Source organism: Pygocentrus nattereri, chromosome 29 (assembly GCF_015220715.1).
Source record: "Pygocentrus nattereri isolate fPygNat1 chromosome 29, fPygNat1.pri, whole genome shotgun sequence".
Classification (NCBI taxonomy): Eukaryota; Metazoa; Chordata; class Actinopteri; order Characiformes; family Serrasalmidae; genus Pygocentrus; species Pygocentrus nattereri.
Window position 1 is genome coordinate 10,533,426 of NC_051239.1, and position 14,558 is coordinate 10,547,983.

The following is a 14,558-nucleotide window of genomic DNA, read 5'->3' on the forward strand; positions in this document are numbered from 1 at the left end:
GGTCAGATGGATAGAAAGAAAAAGAAAACCGAAAGAGAGCACCAAAAGAACCATAGATACCTTCATAGACAGTCAACCATGCAGAGTGATGGGAATTGCCAATAGAGTTGCCAGCCAAGCAGGTGTACATCCCCGCGTCCTCTAAAGTCACATTCCTGAGCTGCAGCACCTCCATATCCTTATCCGTGGTGTTGAGGCCTGCTGTCTAAGAGAGAAGAACCATAGGATGAAGCAGGAGAACACCAGAAATAAACCCAAGAGAGAGAAAGACAGAGGGAAGTGAGAGGAAGTGGGAAAGTGAGAAAAAGCACCCAGAAAGACAAAGAGAGAAGATGGAGTATCCATGAAGGAGACAGAATTCCACATTTCCTTCCACCTTCATGAACAGAAGTAGTAATATTCCCGGTTGATGCTGGCTCCAGCGACGACCCTGCAGATGATGACTAGAGGCTGGTTAGTAGGAAGAAACTGCTCCACCTGCCAAAGAAACCCACACCTGGGGATGAGGAATCAAATCTGGAGGTGGGTGCGGTGGACATTCACCCACCTGACCACCCTACAGTCCATCTCTACATGCACGAGATGGGCTACATGGAACTCTACCCAGCAGAGAGGGAACTCAAGTGGGGCAAGTAAAATACAAAACAGAGACAGAAAACTGAAACAACAGAGGACAATAAGACACAACCACAAGCAAACTAACCAAGCAGGACAATTAAACACACAAGACAAGACAAGATAAGAGACAGAGAGTGAGAGCGAGAGAAAGAGAAGGGAGAAATGAGAGAAATAAAGACTGGGGAGAAAAACAAAGAAATGTGAGGGAGAGAAAGAAATGGGAAAATTAGACAATTAGAGGAGAAATAAGGGATAGAAAGAGAAATGAGAGAAAAAGAAAACAGAAGGAAAGAGAAAAAAAGAGAGACAAGGGGGAAAAAGATGGAGGAGAAAAAAGAAAAATGGACGAAGAGAACAAAAGAAAGTGACAGAAATATGGAAGAAATGAGAGAAGGAAACGGGCAAAAGAAAGAAAGATGAAAGAGAAGAAAAGAAAAAACAGAAAAAGAAAAGAGAGAAAGAAAATAGGGACAAATAGAGGTGGGAAGAAAGAGGAAGAAAACTGAGGGACAAATGAGAGAAATAAGTGATGGAGCAAGAAATGAAAGAGAAGAAAAAAACAGAACCAAAGAAGAGAGAAAGAGAGAGAGACAGCGAGAGGGAGAGAGAGAGCGAGAGAGAGAACTGGTGGAAAAACAGCCAGGTGAAGGAATTCAGACAAGCCTGGTCTTCAACCCACAGTAAAACTCTTTGAAGGCCGGGCGAGCGAAAGCACTTCAGCAGAGGGACGCAATGTTCCCTTATTAGGAGGGCACAGGGAAGCAGAGGGATGAGGAAAGAAAGAGTGAGTCCAATATAAATGAAAGCTCAAACACTTCCAGTCAGCTCTGCTGGGTTTTTTCCATGGCATCATTCACGGTCTGGGGCACCGAGGAAAAAAAAGGAGGGAGGGAGGGAGAGACGTGTTAATGTTGGCACCTAACTACTGGCTAAATTCTCTGTCTGTCTGTCCAACTGTGTCCATCTGTCTTGTCTGCTGTTTTGTCCCATGTAGGCTCCTTTAGGCGGTGCTTTACCTGTGGAGGCGTGCTTAGTGACGGTGAGCCATGCTGATTGGTTGGCTTGGCCTATATAATTGGACACTTTACAAATATACTCCCCACTCTCCTCCTCCGTCACGTTGTACAGAGTCAGCACCTGCGTGTCCGAGCTGTTGACCCCAGAGTGCTGCGGAGGTCAAAAAGAGGTCAGAGGTCAAGGTAAACGTCACCCAGACTCCAGTTGTCACTTCAGGTTACCATGGTGACCAGCGTGGGACGAGAAAGTGCAAAATGGGTCAATTAGGCTGCAAAAGTAGATTATGATTTGCCAAGAACACGGCTCATGTTTTCCCCCTCAGACGCTGCTCGTCCAGCTCAGTTTCCGGAGTGAATTGTTCACCGCAGATGGTGCAATTTGGCAGAAAGAATTAAACAAAGTGAAAATAGGACACAAGTATAAATATCCAGAGCAAACCAATGACACGATGGACATAATTAAGGATATCCATGCCTGGCAACCGAAGTCTATGACGGCTCTATTGAAAAGAACCAAAACCAATTTGTGATGGAGGGGAACCTACATGTCACTGTGAGACTAATCTTCAGTAATTTGTTCCATGATGTAGCTTAGCTGTATCTACTTCATGACAAAATAGGCCTGGTCAGATCATTTTGACATTAGTCCTGCTCAAGCAAATAATGTGGTCTCTCTGGGGGGAAAAAAAACGGAAACATGTATGACGGCCCTTTAGATGGGCTACTATTTTGGTGTAGTATTCAGCGCTCCGTTAAAGGGAAATGCCGCCAATTTCTCAACATTTCTATATAATGGAATCACTGAGATGTAAAGATGTAAATTTCATGTTCTAGCTTTCTTTGAGGGAACTTTTAGAGGCATTAAATGCTACTGCCATCCGGTTCGTAATTCTGACTCCATAATTTTCTCTAGAATGGCTCATTTTACCACGAACCACTTGCAATAAATATGTTTACATCTTCATAATTGAATTGTGCCAAAATTCATTCCACTTTAATCTAATAACAATGCGTACACTTCTGTTTTCAATCCAATAAACACTGGATGTTTATCGAGTTTTACATACAGTCATACCTTTCTGGAATTGAACACTCACTGAAGCTATCAATGTCAACATTCTGGTACTGAGACATCGCCACACACACCCAATACACGCTGTTAGAAGTGTTTCTCCCCCAGAACACCTGCCCTTCCTTTTCAAAACATTTACCATACCAGACGCTGTTCTGGCTGGTCACTTCTTTTCCCTGGACATTCCGAGCCTGATTATTAAAGGAACTCGAGCGTTTTTTTTTTTTTTTTTACCTAATCTCTATCTGCCCCAACTGTAGTGTATGGTTGATTAGCTCAGACATTAATGTTTTGAAAAGCTGAAGTAACTGCCCATCGGTTTCTAGTATACGTATTATGAGTGAAGAGGTTTTCGGTTCTTTTCTAAGTACAGGGAAACATGTTTAAATGATTGTGGTCATCAACCATTATGTTGAAAAACGCTCAAGCGTTCCTTTAACTCCAGATTACTGAAAACTAACTTCAATACAGGCAGATTAAAAAAAAATGTGATGGTTTTCACCTTTAATATTCGGACGTAGGGGAGTCCATCGGTTCCCACTTTGCTGCCGTTCACCTCGATGTGTTTGAGCCACTGTATGTGGGGCTGAGGGTCACTGAAGACTTTACACTCAAACTCCACATCACTGCCCACCACCACTGTCCGGTTAGCAGGCAAGCCGGCCTGCAGGATAGGCCTGTGGGGGGAGCGCTCTGGAACGAACACACGAACACACACACACACACACACACACACACACACAGGGGTGGGGGGAAGCCAAAAACAGTATTAGTTGCGAACAGCTTACAATCACCCAACAACAACAACAACAATTATGCATTACTGTGAGACTATTTTAAGATTAGATTACAGTCTGCTCAAATTCTGCCCTATTTTAATACTGCTCATCTAAGGCCACTGTGGTCATTCCACTACTTAACAGTCTGAGAGGAGGGAACTATATAAATAACACCTCTTTGGCACACAAAAATTCTTCAATACTTCAGTCGCATTCCACATTACGTTGGACACACATTACACTGATCCCTTTTCCCATGATAATCTCCCACACAGTCTATGGAGACCATCTTTGAACCTTCAGACTGTGACTCCAAAGCATGCCGATCTGATGGCAGCGACAAGAAGATTTGTTCATTTCTTTAGTTTTTCTCTGGACGTTTACAGCCACCACTTAATACTGTGCTAACTACATGCTTAAAGATGTACTCCAACCAAACACAATTTTGCCTTTGCCTCATCTGTTGTAATCATACAGTTGTGAAATGATAGTGTAGAGTAACATTTTTCCAGTCTATGAAATTCTCCATCTGATGGCATATCTTGATGGTGGGAGAAACTTCTGAAAAACTACAATAGCGATTTCTGTTTTTTTACAATAGCGTTTTTTTTTTTGTATCCCAATAATGCAGAAGGAAGCCAATTAGTTCATGTTGCTATTAGGAAGCCAAATATCAGTTTGGTATTCACACAATGCATGCTGGGTACTGTAGTGAAAAAAGAAACTGAATATACACAGATAAGTGTGAGGGATGCAATAAGCCACTACAAAATGACATCAGCTGCCAAATAACATACTAAAAGCTAGTTGTTTTATGTTGTAATACCCCTTTAAATCAATCATAACCCAGTTAACAGTTTGTTAAGTAATCTCAAATAGACTCGCTTCTGTGGTTTATGACACTGTATGACACGCTTATCTACAAACAAGGATAAAAGTATGTTGCTTAGATGGAAAAAAAAATAGCAGCCTTTTGCTTTTGCCCTTTTTAGAGATGGTTCAGCATCACGACCCACAACCAGTTCCTTAAAAGGCTACACGACACCTAAAAAAGCCTTTCATAAATCTACATAAACATTTGCAAACACTTATTCCAACAAGCATAATCTGTCATAACACTTACTGGAGTGAAATGAAATTTGAAATAAGCCTAATGTAAACGTATGATTACGTCAGAAAGGCTTAAGATGTCACAACTATGTGTAAATCACTTATTGTGGTTTGAGGCATGTGTAATGCTAATTGGTGGAGCTTCACAGTTGGCACAAAGCTAAAGAAACAAACCGAGTGTTTCACTGAACTATTCCTTTAAAAGGGTTTGGGTGCATTGTTATTTGGGTAAGTGATGTCATGGCCTGTTTTAAGCAGATTCGAGTCCAGAGGGGTGTGGCTTTGATTTATTGGCTACTTGCAATGTGCGTAAATCACAACTGTGCCAGCCTATCAGCACCCTGGTACTAATTTACTCCAACTGCTCTGACTTCACCCTGACAAAAAACACTCGAATAAACACGCTTCATCTTTCCAACGTCCCATTCGATGTGCACCATCAATATTAGGCATGTGTCTGTCCTTGACACAGACACGCCACTCGCACACATTCCTTCTCACTCACACACGCACAGTCTGGAGGGTCCACCATTACATCCGCTTACTCCAGCACAGCCGTGTTAGCCATTAACGCTATTCAACCAACACAGCATTACCTACATGGCAAACTCACACTCGCATTTGATTAAACAGAGCTAATGCGGTGCACAGCTTCTCAACCCCTTCTGCCGGGATCACCTAATCAGCTGAAGCCTGGAAGGGCTGGAATTGATTCAGTGATTGAAAGCCAGGCAGGACATAAGGTTAAACAAGAAACAGTTCGCTAGCAAAATGTTTCAGAACTTAAAAAAAAAAAAAAAAAAAAAAAAAAACACACACAAAAAAAAGGAAAACTTTTTTTTTCCTTCTTCAAATTCAGTCGCTGCCAATGTCTACCTACCAGTTAGGTCTCCCGAGGCCTGCGCACAGATATTCTGAGGGCAGGGCAACATTAACATGGATTAAGCTTAATATATAATTTACAGAACACCGCAACCGCTCTTATCAGGAGAGATGATAATCATGTTGCAGAGGAAACCAAACAAACATTCACAAACATTCCCAAGACAACCTAAAATATCAACATTATAGCCTAAGCACCAACATGAACCCCATTCACCGGTGCAAAGGGCCATAAAAGGTATTGAAATTTGGTACTGAATGTCAGGACTGGTTTGATACTCTGTAGTATTAAAGCACTAAAGCACTGGATTTGGATACCCAGCCCTAGTCCACTAGAACGAGAGCAGACCACAAAAACACATACTAAAGAAACAGCCTGTCTATGCAGGGGACCTTATTTGAATTCTGACGCAAGCAGGTGAAATGAAGTGAAATAAATAAGAGGTGAAACAAAGAGTGGAAAACGGGTTAACTCACCAACAACGTCCAGCTGGTAGGTGTGGTTGATGCTGCCGTATTTATTCTCAACCACGCAGGTGTAGTTGCCTTTGTCCGAGGGCACCACCGAGTCCATTATGATCGACCACAATTGGTCTCGCACCTGCATGAACAGAGAGACGTTTATTTTGGCTTCTTATTTGAAACTTTGCTCTCCACAACAGCTCTTGTGCTCATAAGAATGACTGCATGATATGGGTGAAATACTAGCATTGCAATAATAATGGTACCTGTTACAGCTGCGATATGCACTGTAATAATAATAATAATAGTACCTGTTACAGCTGCGATATGCACTGTAATAATAATAATAATAATAATACCTGTTACAGCTGCTATATGCACTGTAATAATAATAGTACCTGTTACAGCTGCTATATGCACTGTAATAATAATAGTACATGTTACAGCTGCGATATGCACTGTAATAATAATAGTACCTGTTACAGCTGCGATATGCACTGCAATAATAATAGTACCTGTTACAGCTGCGATATGCACTGCAATAATAATGGTACTGTGCTCTGCATAGAGGGCACAAGTAGCTGTCTGTGTTATTGATACTGCAAAGGACAGTAGCAATGATGATTATCAAATGTGCAGCCCTATAAATGTCCGCAGCACCTTTGTAGAAATTGTAGATAACATACAACAGCATGTAACACCTTCCAGAAGGGCAGTGTTCATTAGGCCACATGACCCCTACATAAGACTTTCATAACAAATGACAAACATAGATAAACATTTACAGAGGCTTATTCCAACAAGCGTCAGCTGTCAAACATTTTCAAACGTAATTTCACTTCAGTAAGTGTTATGACAACTAACGCTTGTTGGAATAAGACTTTATAATTGATTATGTAGGTTTGTGTCAGCTGTCAGGAAAGGTTTATATAGAGTTACCAACTTGCTTATAAGGTTCATAACACTAACATACTGTTAACTGTTTTCTGCAATGCTAAAAAAAGGCATGGATATTTCATTGAAAAAAAAAAAGAAAGACGAACAAATGGATCTCTAAGAGTGTTTTTTCCCTCCCAAAAGGCCTCAAAATCAACTTCAAAGGAAGGGATTTATCAGAAGAGATAAGACCTTAGAGCTTTTAGGATGCACGTCTCAGAAAAGCTGTTTGAACGCTGCTAGAAATCAGCTGCAGAGATATGCAAATGACAAAGCGTTCCCCAAGGAAAGTGAACAAACCCAACGCTGCTAGAAACATCGGAAGCCTGTGCGTGTTCTTCAAATCTCCGAACCTCAAGCTCCAAAACAAATATGTTTAACAGGAGGACGCTGGCAGTAGAGCTTCATCCAGCCAGTCAAACATCTGATAGAGCTCAAGAGAACAGCACATACCCAAATGCACACTGAGCGGTGGTCAAATTCCAGTTTTAAAGACCGAGGGACGCATTCAACCAAATCACAAGACAGCACAAGTTACATAAAATCAGACGTTGCTAAATGTTTTAAGTTTATTATTGTGTATTCAGTCAAGTTTGCTCTTGCTGGATATACAGCATTCTTCTATACTATGTACATGTAAGTACTAAGTCTGTCAAAAATATAAGTAACTGCAATTAGTAGCATTTTTTGGGGTTGTTCAAATAAAGTGACGCTTCATACTTCATAACTATAGACAGTGTGAATAGTCAAACTACAAAATGTATTAACGGTGTTAAAATTATAACTAGAAAGAAACTGTCAACAAACTTCAAGTTGGCTTGATAATGCCATTGCTAGGGAACCTCAGATCATTGCTAAGGTGTTGCTAAGCCATCGCTATGCTATCCCAGGTGGCTGCTAATGTGCTAAGCTGTTGTAAGTTACCTCAGGTGGTTGCTAAGGTGTTTGTCAAGCCAACTTAACCCTGTACTGCAGACATTATGAGAGCAAAAAACAAATTGGATTCACTCTTGCATAATATTGATTAAATTCAAAAACATTTGTTTTAAAATAATAATGCATGAAGGTGTCCTTTTGGGGTATGCTGCCCTGAGGCAACATTGTGCGTCAATGGGAAGACATTATATAGGCCTGTGTTCCTTGGAGTGGCGAGATCTGGCGTTGTAACTGGTTAAGTCCATTCTGCTGTTGCTTCTAGGCAACAAATACTTCTGCAAATTCTCATAAAATAAAAAAATGCTGAATGTTAAATAAGAGGTCCACTAAGAAACAGTATGACCAAGTACATGCTTTTTATTGACTTATTCAAACTCTTCCCTTTATTGATAACCCTGTCATTGTTGTTAAATATGTATAAAGTTAGTGTAAAGTGAGGAAAAAGAGGTTTGTTGCCTAGAGGCAACGTCACACAACAGAGGGTTAATAAATATCTCCTCTTCTTCTTACAAACACAAATTTTAGAGTTTAGAATCTGCACTCTCAACAGGATTTCTCCATTTTTAAATCCACAATGTGCTTTTAATATCACTGTCAATTACTGCGACTTCTAAGGGATAAAAGTCCTGGTGAACCTCAAACCTGCAGACTGAAAGGCAGACATTTAATGCCTTTGGCTCTCATTATTGTTCTTATTAAGCAGAAAGATAAAGGGGCTTTGGTGGGTAATGTTTAAATGGAGGTTGCAGCTGCAGGGACCCAGATGTGCTCCGTTACACAGATATGTACAAACGGTCTACCTAACTTCCTCCTAACATATGCTTAATGTAAATGAACAATGGAGCTGGACTCTTGTTAAAAAAGGGAAGGAAAAAAAAAAGGAGGAAAAAGAAGGGGGAAAAAAAGGAAGAAAAGAGGGATGGGGTGGGGGGGGTGGTCGCTGGCGCTCATTCATAAAAGCTGGACGCCCCTTAAAAGGCGCCCCTGCACTTGAACGGCTTCAAAAAGCCACACACACATGTGGTTGGAGTTGTGCGTGGCATGTACGCTCGTGTGACTGTGAGGGGGAACGAGAGAGAGACAGAAAGCGAGAGAGAGATGGAAGTTTATGCACATTTAGCAAAGTATAGGTCTAACTGTGGGCAAATATGCATGTAAGTGCCTCTGCGAGTGCGTTAGGGTTTGTACATGTTGTATGTGAGGGTGTGTGTGTGCGCATGTGTGTGCGTATGATTGCTGAAACACGCTCCAGATGGTAAAGAGAGTATATGAGAGAGAGACACCGAGAGAGAGAGCAAGAGAGTGAGCGAGCGAGAGAGGAGGAAGAGGCCTAATGCCTCCCAGCTGGGGAACACCTCAATGAGAAAAACACAAGGCAGGTCCCACAAGCACAGAAACACACAGCAGTTACAGCACAGAACACCTAAAAATGTATAGACAGACCCACACGTACCAGGGATTCATCAGCCAAATAAGGTAATAATTTGATGTACTGAATGATTGTTATAAATAATACTGGGCTGCCACAAGGAGTGGATTGGAAAGGGTTAAATATATTAACAAATAAAAGCACTATTTATATTGTATTACACTGTACTCATGGTATTTGTATTGTTTGTAATAGTAGTGTTTGAAGGTGCCGTTTCTGAGCAAATACTTACTGAACACTTAAACTGCTTTTTGATGTGCCTCATTTCATAAGTGCTTAAAACTTGCACAGTACTGTATAAACAACTAGTATCACTGATGAGACAAAAGAAAACGCTCTTCATGGAAGTCAATGCAAAATGATTTGTTCCAAGTCACACACACACACACACACACACACACACACACACACACACACACACACACACAAATGTTCTGTTCCTTGTCAGAAGAATCGGCTCTCTTCCCTCACTGACACTACCCAGTGGAAAACGTGACTAACGTCTGGCAATTTTATGTGACTCACAACTTTAATAACATTAAATAACTCATGTGGGCTGTTTCTTTAATACTGCCTTTTCAATATAAACCATGAAGCAATGTCAGTTTCAGAGCTATAATGGCTGAAGTTCCAGCACATTCATAATGAGAAAAAATGTATTCTGAAAGCTTCTCTACAATAAAATACTTCTGCTATTTCAACTGACCAGAATCTTGAATGCATTATTACACATGGGACAGCAGGTCTGATGTAACATTACACTGCACATTGTTTCAGGCTGATATCACACTGAAGACAGTGGTGAGTAATAGATTACTAATGTAATGGTGCTCAGAGAGGCCAGTCAGGGTGAGTAAAGCAGACCCATGAGTTCAGCACTCATTCAGTCGTAGAATGGAGTATGGGAATGGAGAATCACTCCATATTGTGTCCATTCACCACGGCATAACACTAGTTACGACATACTAAACAGCCAATAGATGTGTGTAGGACAAAATATATTCTGAACATATGCTTTTTATGAAAGTACATGCACAATATTGTTACAGTAAGTAAGTTGTTTTTAGCTTGAACTGAAATTTTTCGTTTTTTATAGTGCAACACGTCTTGTTTCTTCCACTGAGATACAACTTAATGTGACGGACACCACAAAGGTCACAAGGGGGTGGGGGCTGGGGGGTTGAGACCAGACATGTATTGGAGGGTCCACTTCCGTCAGAAGGCTGTCAGAAGATCGAGCCTGAAACTAAGCTTGTCCAGCAGCAGGTTAAACATTTTACAAATCGTGGCAAGAAAATCCACAAGTAGATAAAAGTGAGTGAAGTTAGCTTCATAAGCAAGAAATCCTGAGGTATTTCAGAGAGAGGATTTCTCAGTAAGCTGGATAACTTCAGCCAGAAGTTGAGGATAGCCCAGCAATAGTCTTCTTCAGCTTATTTATGTTGGACGGGCTTGTTTTTCTGGCCTACGTCAGTCTAACTAATCCTGCTATCCCCTTGTTTTGCTATTCAAACTAGCAGCCTATATTAAACATAAAAAATCTATTTTGATATTTTGTGAACATTAACTTAGTGTTTAACTTGTATTCAACTGCAGAACTACTAAATTCAACTTAACTAATCCTAAACTTACACTTACTAACTACAACCTTAACCTCAAATGCAAAATCTAACCTTAACCGTTGAGTCTTTGTAGAATTATTACAGAGGATCATCAATATGGTGTAAAAAAGTGAATCGCTGCAGAAAATACGGTGAGTTCAGTTTGTCCTGAAGACTTGAGGCAGCTGTGTAAAAAGAGGACAGCCAAGCCCTCTGTAGCCTGACTGCGGCAGAAACCCAAAGCTCCCAGGTCAGGCTATTTGCGCTCAGACACACCACAGCGGCCTGCCCTGAGGGCATGGATATTCAAGAGCCATTGTGTTAGTGGGAACAGGTGTTAACTTTCAACCTCTGCACCAGCCCAGGTGTGGAACTAGACCACAGCAGACGCAGCGCAGTGGAGCGGCACACATGCATCCATACACTTTCAGACTTTTATAGGAATGCTTTACATAGTGGAGAACCAACAAAGCACAAGTTGAGCTGTAAATATGCACTGAAAGTCCAGGATCTGAGGATGGTGATTCAATTGATGTAATGAGTTTGCAAAGTAAGAACAGATTATAATTTTCAATATTAAATCATTTCATCAACAGTCGGCCATAGTTCATTATCGTTAGTGTTATGTCACTGCTATGTATAATCCAACTTTATTGTGGTGATAAAAAATTGGCAGGTAGGTTTCAATTAGAATGATCTCATATGCACAAAGTTAACTGTATGTGGTTTCATAGCTTATCAGGAATGTTCAGGTAAAGTATCAAAACAGACTTTAAATCAACCCCCCCCCCCCCCCACCACCACCCCCCCAGTGTAGTTCAGACAGAGTGTACTAATGTACTCTGTTCTCACCTTGAAGCCTCCTATCCGCTGGTCTCTCTTAAACTCTTTGCCATTTTTAAGCCACTTAAGCGTGGGGGTCGGGTTACCAATGGCTGGGCAGCGGAATTTGACGGTTCTGCTGGCGGGAACAGCGTGGAGCTTCTTCTCCATCTTATCACGCTGAGCCCACACTGGCGCCATTGCTGAGGAACGGGGAGGGGCAGAGAGGAACAAGGGATAAGGAAGTGAAATGGAGCAAAACAGAGGGAAAAGGGGGCAGGGGGAGGGGAGAAGAATGCGAGAGATTACATTCAGGCAGGCAGGCAGGTAGCTTCACATTTACAGACACACCGAGGTTTGAGGTAGGGCTGAAGGATATTGGAGGGTGGGGGTAAATGCTGTGATATGTGAGAAACAAAAAGTTTTTGCTCAATTCAACTGTTCCCAAAGAGAGCCTTATGCGCCATTTCCATTCTCTGCGCTAGAGAACGGAAATGGCACCTTTAGATGAGGAATTATGGCAGCAGGACAATATTCTGGTTCCATTAACACTAAAAGAGGCTGCACCAAATATACAATCTATAATAAATTACCGGCGAATGCCTGCTTCACAAATTAAAAGACTTCCCTGTTGGGAATGTGCTTTCCACATAAATAAGTTTTCCATTATACATCAGTTAACATTCTTTTCCAAAGCTTGAACTAAAAAAAAAAAAAAAAAAATAATACAGTACTTATAAAACTATATGGGAATATAATATATATATTTATAAATATATTTAATTAATAACCATTGAAGTATTTTTAGGGATGTGCGGATCAGAATTCTACTGCTATCTGCACAAAACAATATCATGATAATAATTTACTGCATTTGTAACTCTATAGAAATACATGCTGTATTTCTCCTTAATATTAACCCAAGTACATTTAGTCCCAGTTTCTACATTTTAAAACGTATCAGCATCACTATATGCACATGCACGTTAGCAATATTGGCATTAGCTTTAGCCCAATTCCTATATTGGTGCATCCCTACTCATTTTTGGCCTTTTGCAACCTCAGTACCGTAAAGGCCCATATCACAATTATATATCAATCAACAACCCACAGAAAGTTAAAACAAACATAGAAAAGCTGACCTGCAGCTGCACACAGTGCTTTTTTCGCTAGTTTATTTCAATGTTTCAGATCATTCAGATGAATTAATTTAAATACAAAGAATACAAAACACAAAAAATGCTGTTTTTAAATGATCATTCTACTTACTGAAGATAAAGATTAAAAAAAAAACAAAAAAAAAAACACCTATAATCACCCATGTGAAAAAGTAACTTCTGCTCTGACAGAGAGCAGAATTCATGATTCCATCAATTGTGATAAATCATCCAGGTCCTGCAGAAGCAAAGTAGCCCCAGAACATCAAACTACCACCACCATGTTTCACTGTTGGTGTAATGTTTTTATGGTACAATGCAGTGTTGGCTTAAGACAGATGTATCAGGACCTGTATCTTCCAAAAAGTTCTACCTTTAACTCAACATTCCACAGAATATCAGACCAAAAGTCTTGGGGGTCAACTAGATGTTTTTTGGCATTGTGAAACGAGCCTGTGTGTTCTAGCAGCAGTTGTTTGTGCCGTACAACTCTCCCAGTGACTTTCTAACTGTGGAATCATGTGATGATGAATTGTTGATGCTGAAATTTTGGTAGCCGGCCACTCCTAGCAAAGTTCGCCACTGTTCCATGTTTTCTCCATTTGTGGATAATGGCTCTCACTTTGGTTTGCTGGAATCCCAGAGCCTTAGCTATGGCTTTGTAACCCTTTCCAGACTGGTAGATTTCAATGCCTGTTTCACATCTATTTTTGAATCTCCTTAGAATGTGGCATCATGTACCTCGTAGCTGCTTCACACTACCAAACAGGTTGTATTTTAGTGATGTTTAGATTCAATAGGTCTGGCAATCTAATCATGGGTGTAGATAGTGAAAGTCGATAGTCAACTGAATTTGGTTAAGTGGTTGACTTTAGCAAATACTTTTTCACATGGGGCCAGGTAGGGCTGAACAGCATTTTACCTTCAATAACTGAAATCATAATATAAAAACACCATTTTGTGAGTACTTGGGTTATCTTTGTGAAATGTAAGTAGTTTGATGATCTGAAACATTCAAGTGATGAAATATAAAACTAAAAGAAGAAAGGGGCAGATACTTTTTCACGGCACTGTACATGTCTCTGAGTTTTGGATGTGTGGAGACTACTTCAGCAAACGGAATGAAAAGCCATCATCTCTTCGCTCTAGGCTAAGTACATTCCTCAAGCCACTACGGTGAAATGTTCAGCCTGCTTTCGGAACCAGGACCAGTCCTCCAGCCTTTAGGAATTTCACCTTTATTTTATTGATTGAAAAATACTTCATGCCAAGTACATTGCCAGTAGTATAGGGTGCCATTAAATACATATCCCAGGCTCGGTAAATCAGGTTTAGAGCTCATTGAGATTGGAGTACAGATATTTATGGGACTGCAGAGAAGGCCAGTAGACTCACGCAGTAGCTCTTGGCTGTTGGAGAGTAGCTTCTGGCTGCTGGACTGTTTAGTCTCCTCTGAAGAAGATTCGTCATCATCTTCATCTTCAGAAGAAGCAAGGGCATCTGACGGAGATGAAAAAGTGCATAAGTAAAGAACTCAAAGCCGGGCATTTCCTAAAGAAGAGCTAGCATATCACTGCTGTCTAATCGAAACAGTCCAGTTTAACTATCTTTACGTTTGAAAACGGGAGCTGAACATTTCACTACAAATGGAAAAGGTAGAGAATGAATGTACATTTTGTTCCTTCTGCTACAGAACTGCCACAGGGTTTTATTATGACAGCCATCATCTGGAGATACC

At 40.7% G+C, this 14,558-nt stretch overlaps 1 protein-coding gene across 4 annotated transcripts in view; it reads right to left on the bottom strand.

Moving 5' to 3' along the window:
• fgfr1a (fibroblast growth factor receptor 1a) overlaps positions 1–14,558 on the bottom strand; it is a 53,992-nt gene that overhangs the window by 12,926 nt on the left and 26,508 nt on the right. For 2 of the 4 annotated variants that reach the window (XM_017696370.2, XM_017696372.2), the window contains exons 4-8: positions 14,216–14,320; positions 11,694–11,866; positions 5,955–6,078; positions 3,209–3,399; positions 1,635–1,785 (exon numbers count right to left, since the gene is read on the bottom strand). In XM_017696370.2, the coding sequence (XP_017551859.1) occupies positions 1,635–1,785; positions 3,209–3,399; positions 5,955–6,078; positions 11,694–11,866; positions 14,216–14,320 (744 nt within the window). Of the gene's footprint in view, positions 1–60; positions 206–1,634; positions 1,786–3,208; positions 3,400–5,954; positions 6,079–11,693; positions 11,867–14,215; positions 14,321–14,558 lie in introns of all 4 variants that reach the window. The other 2 variants (XM_017696371.2, XM_017696373.2) reach the window with 1 other exon arrangement.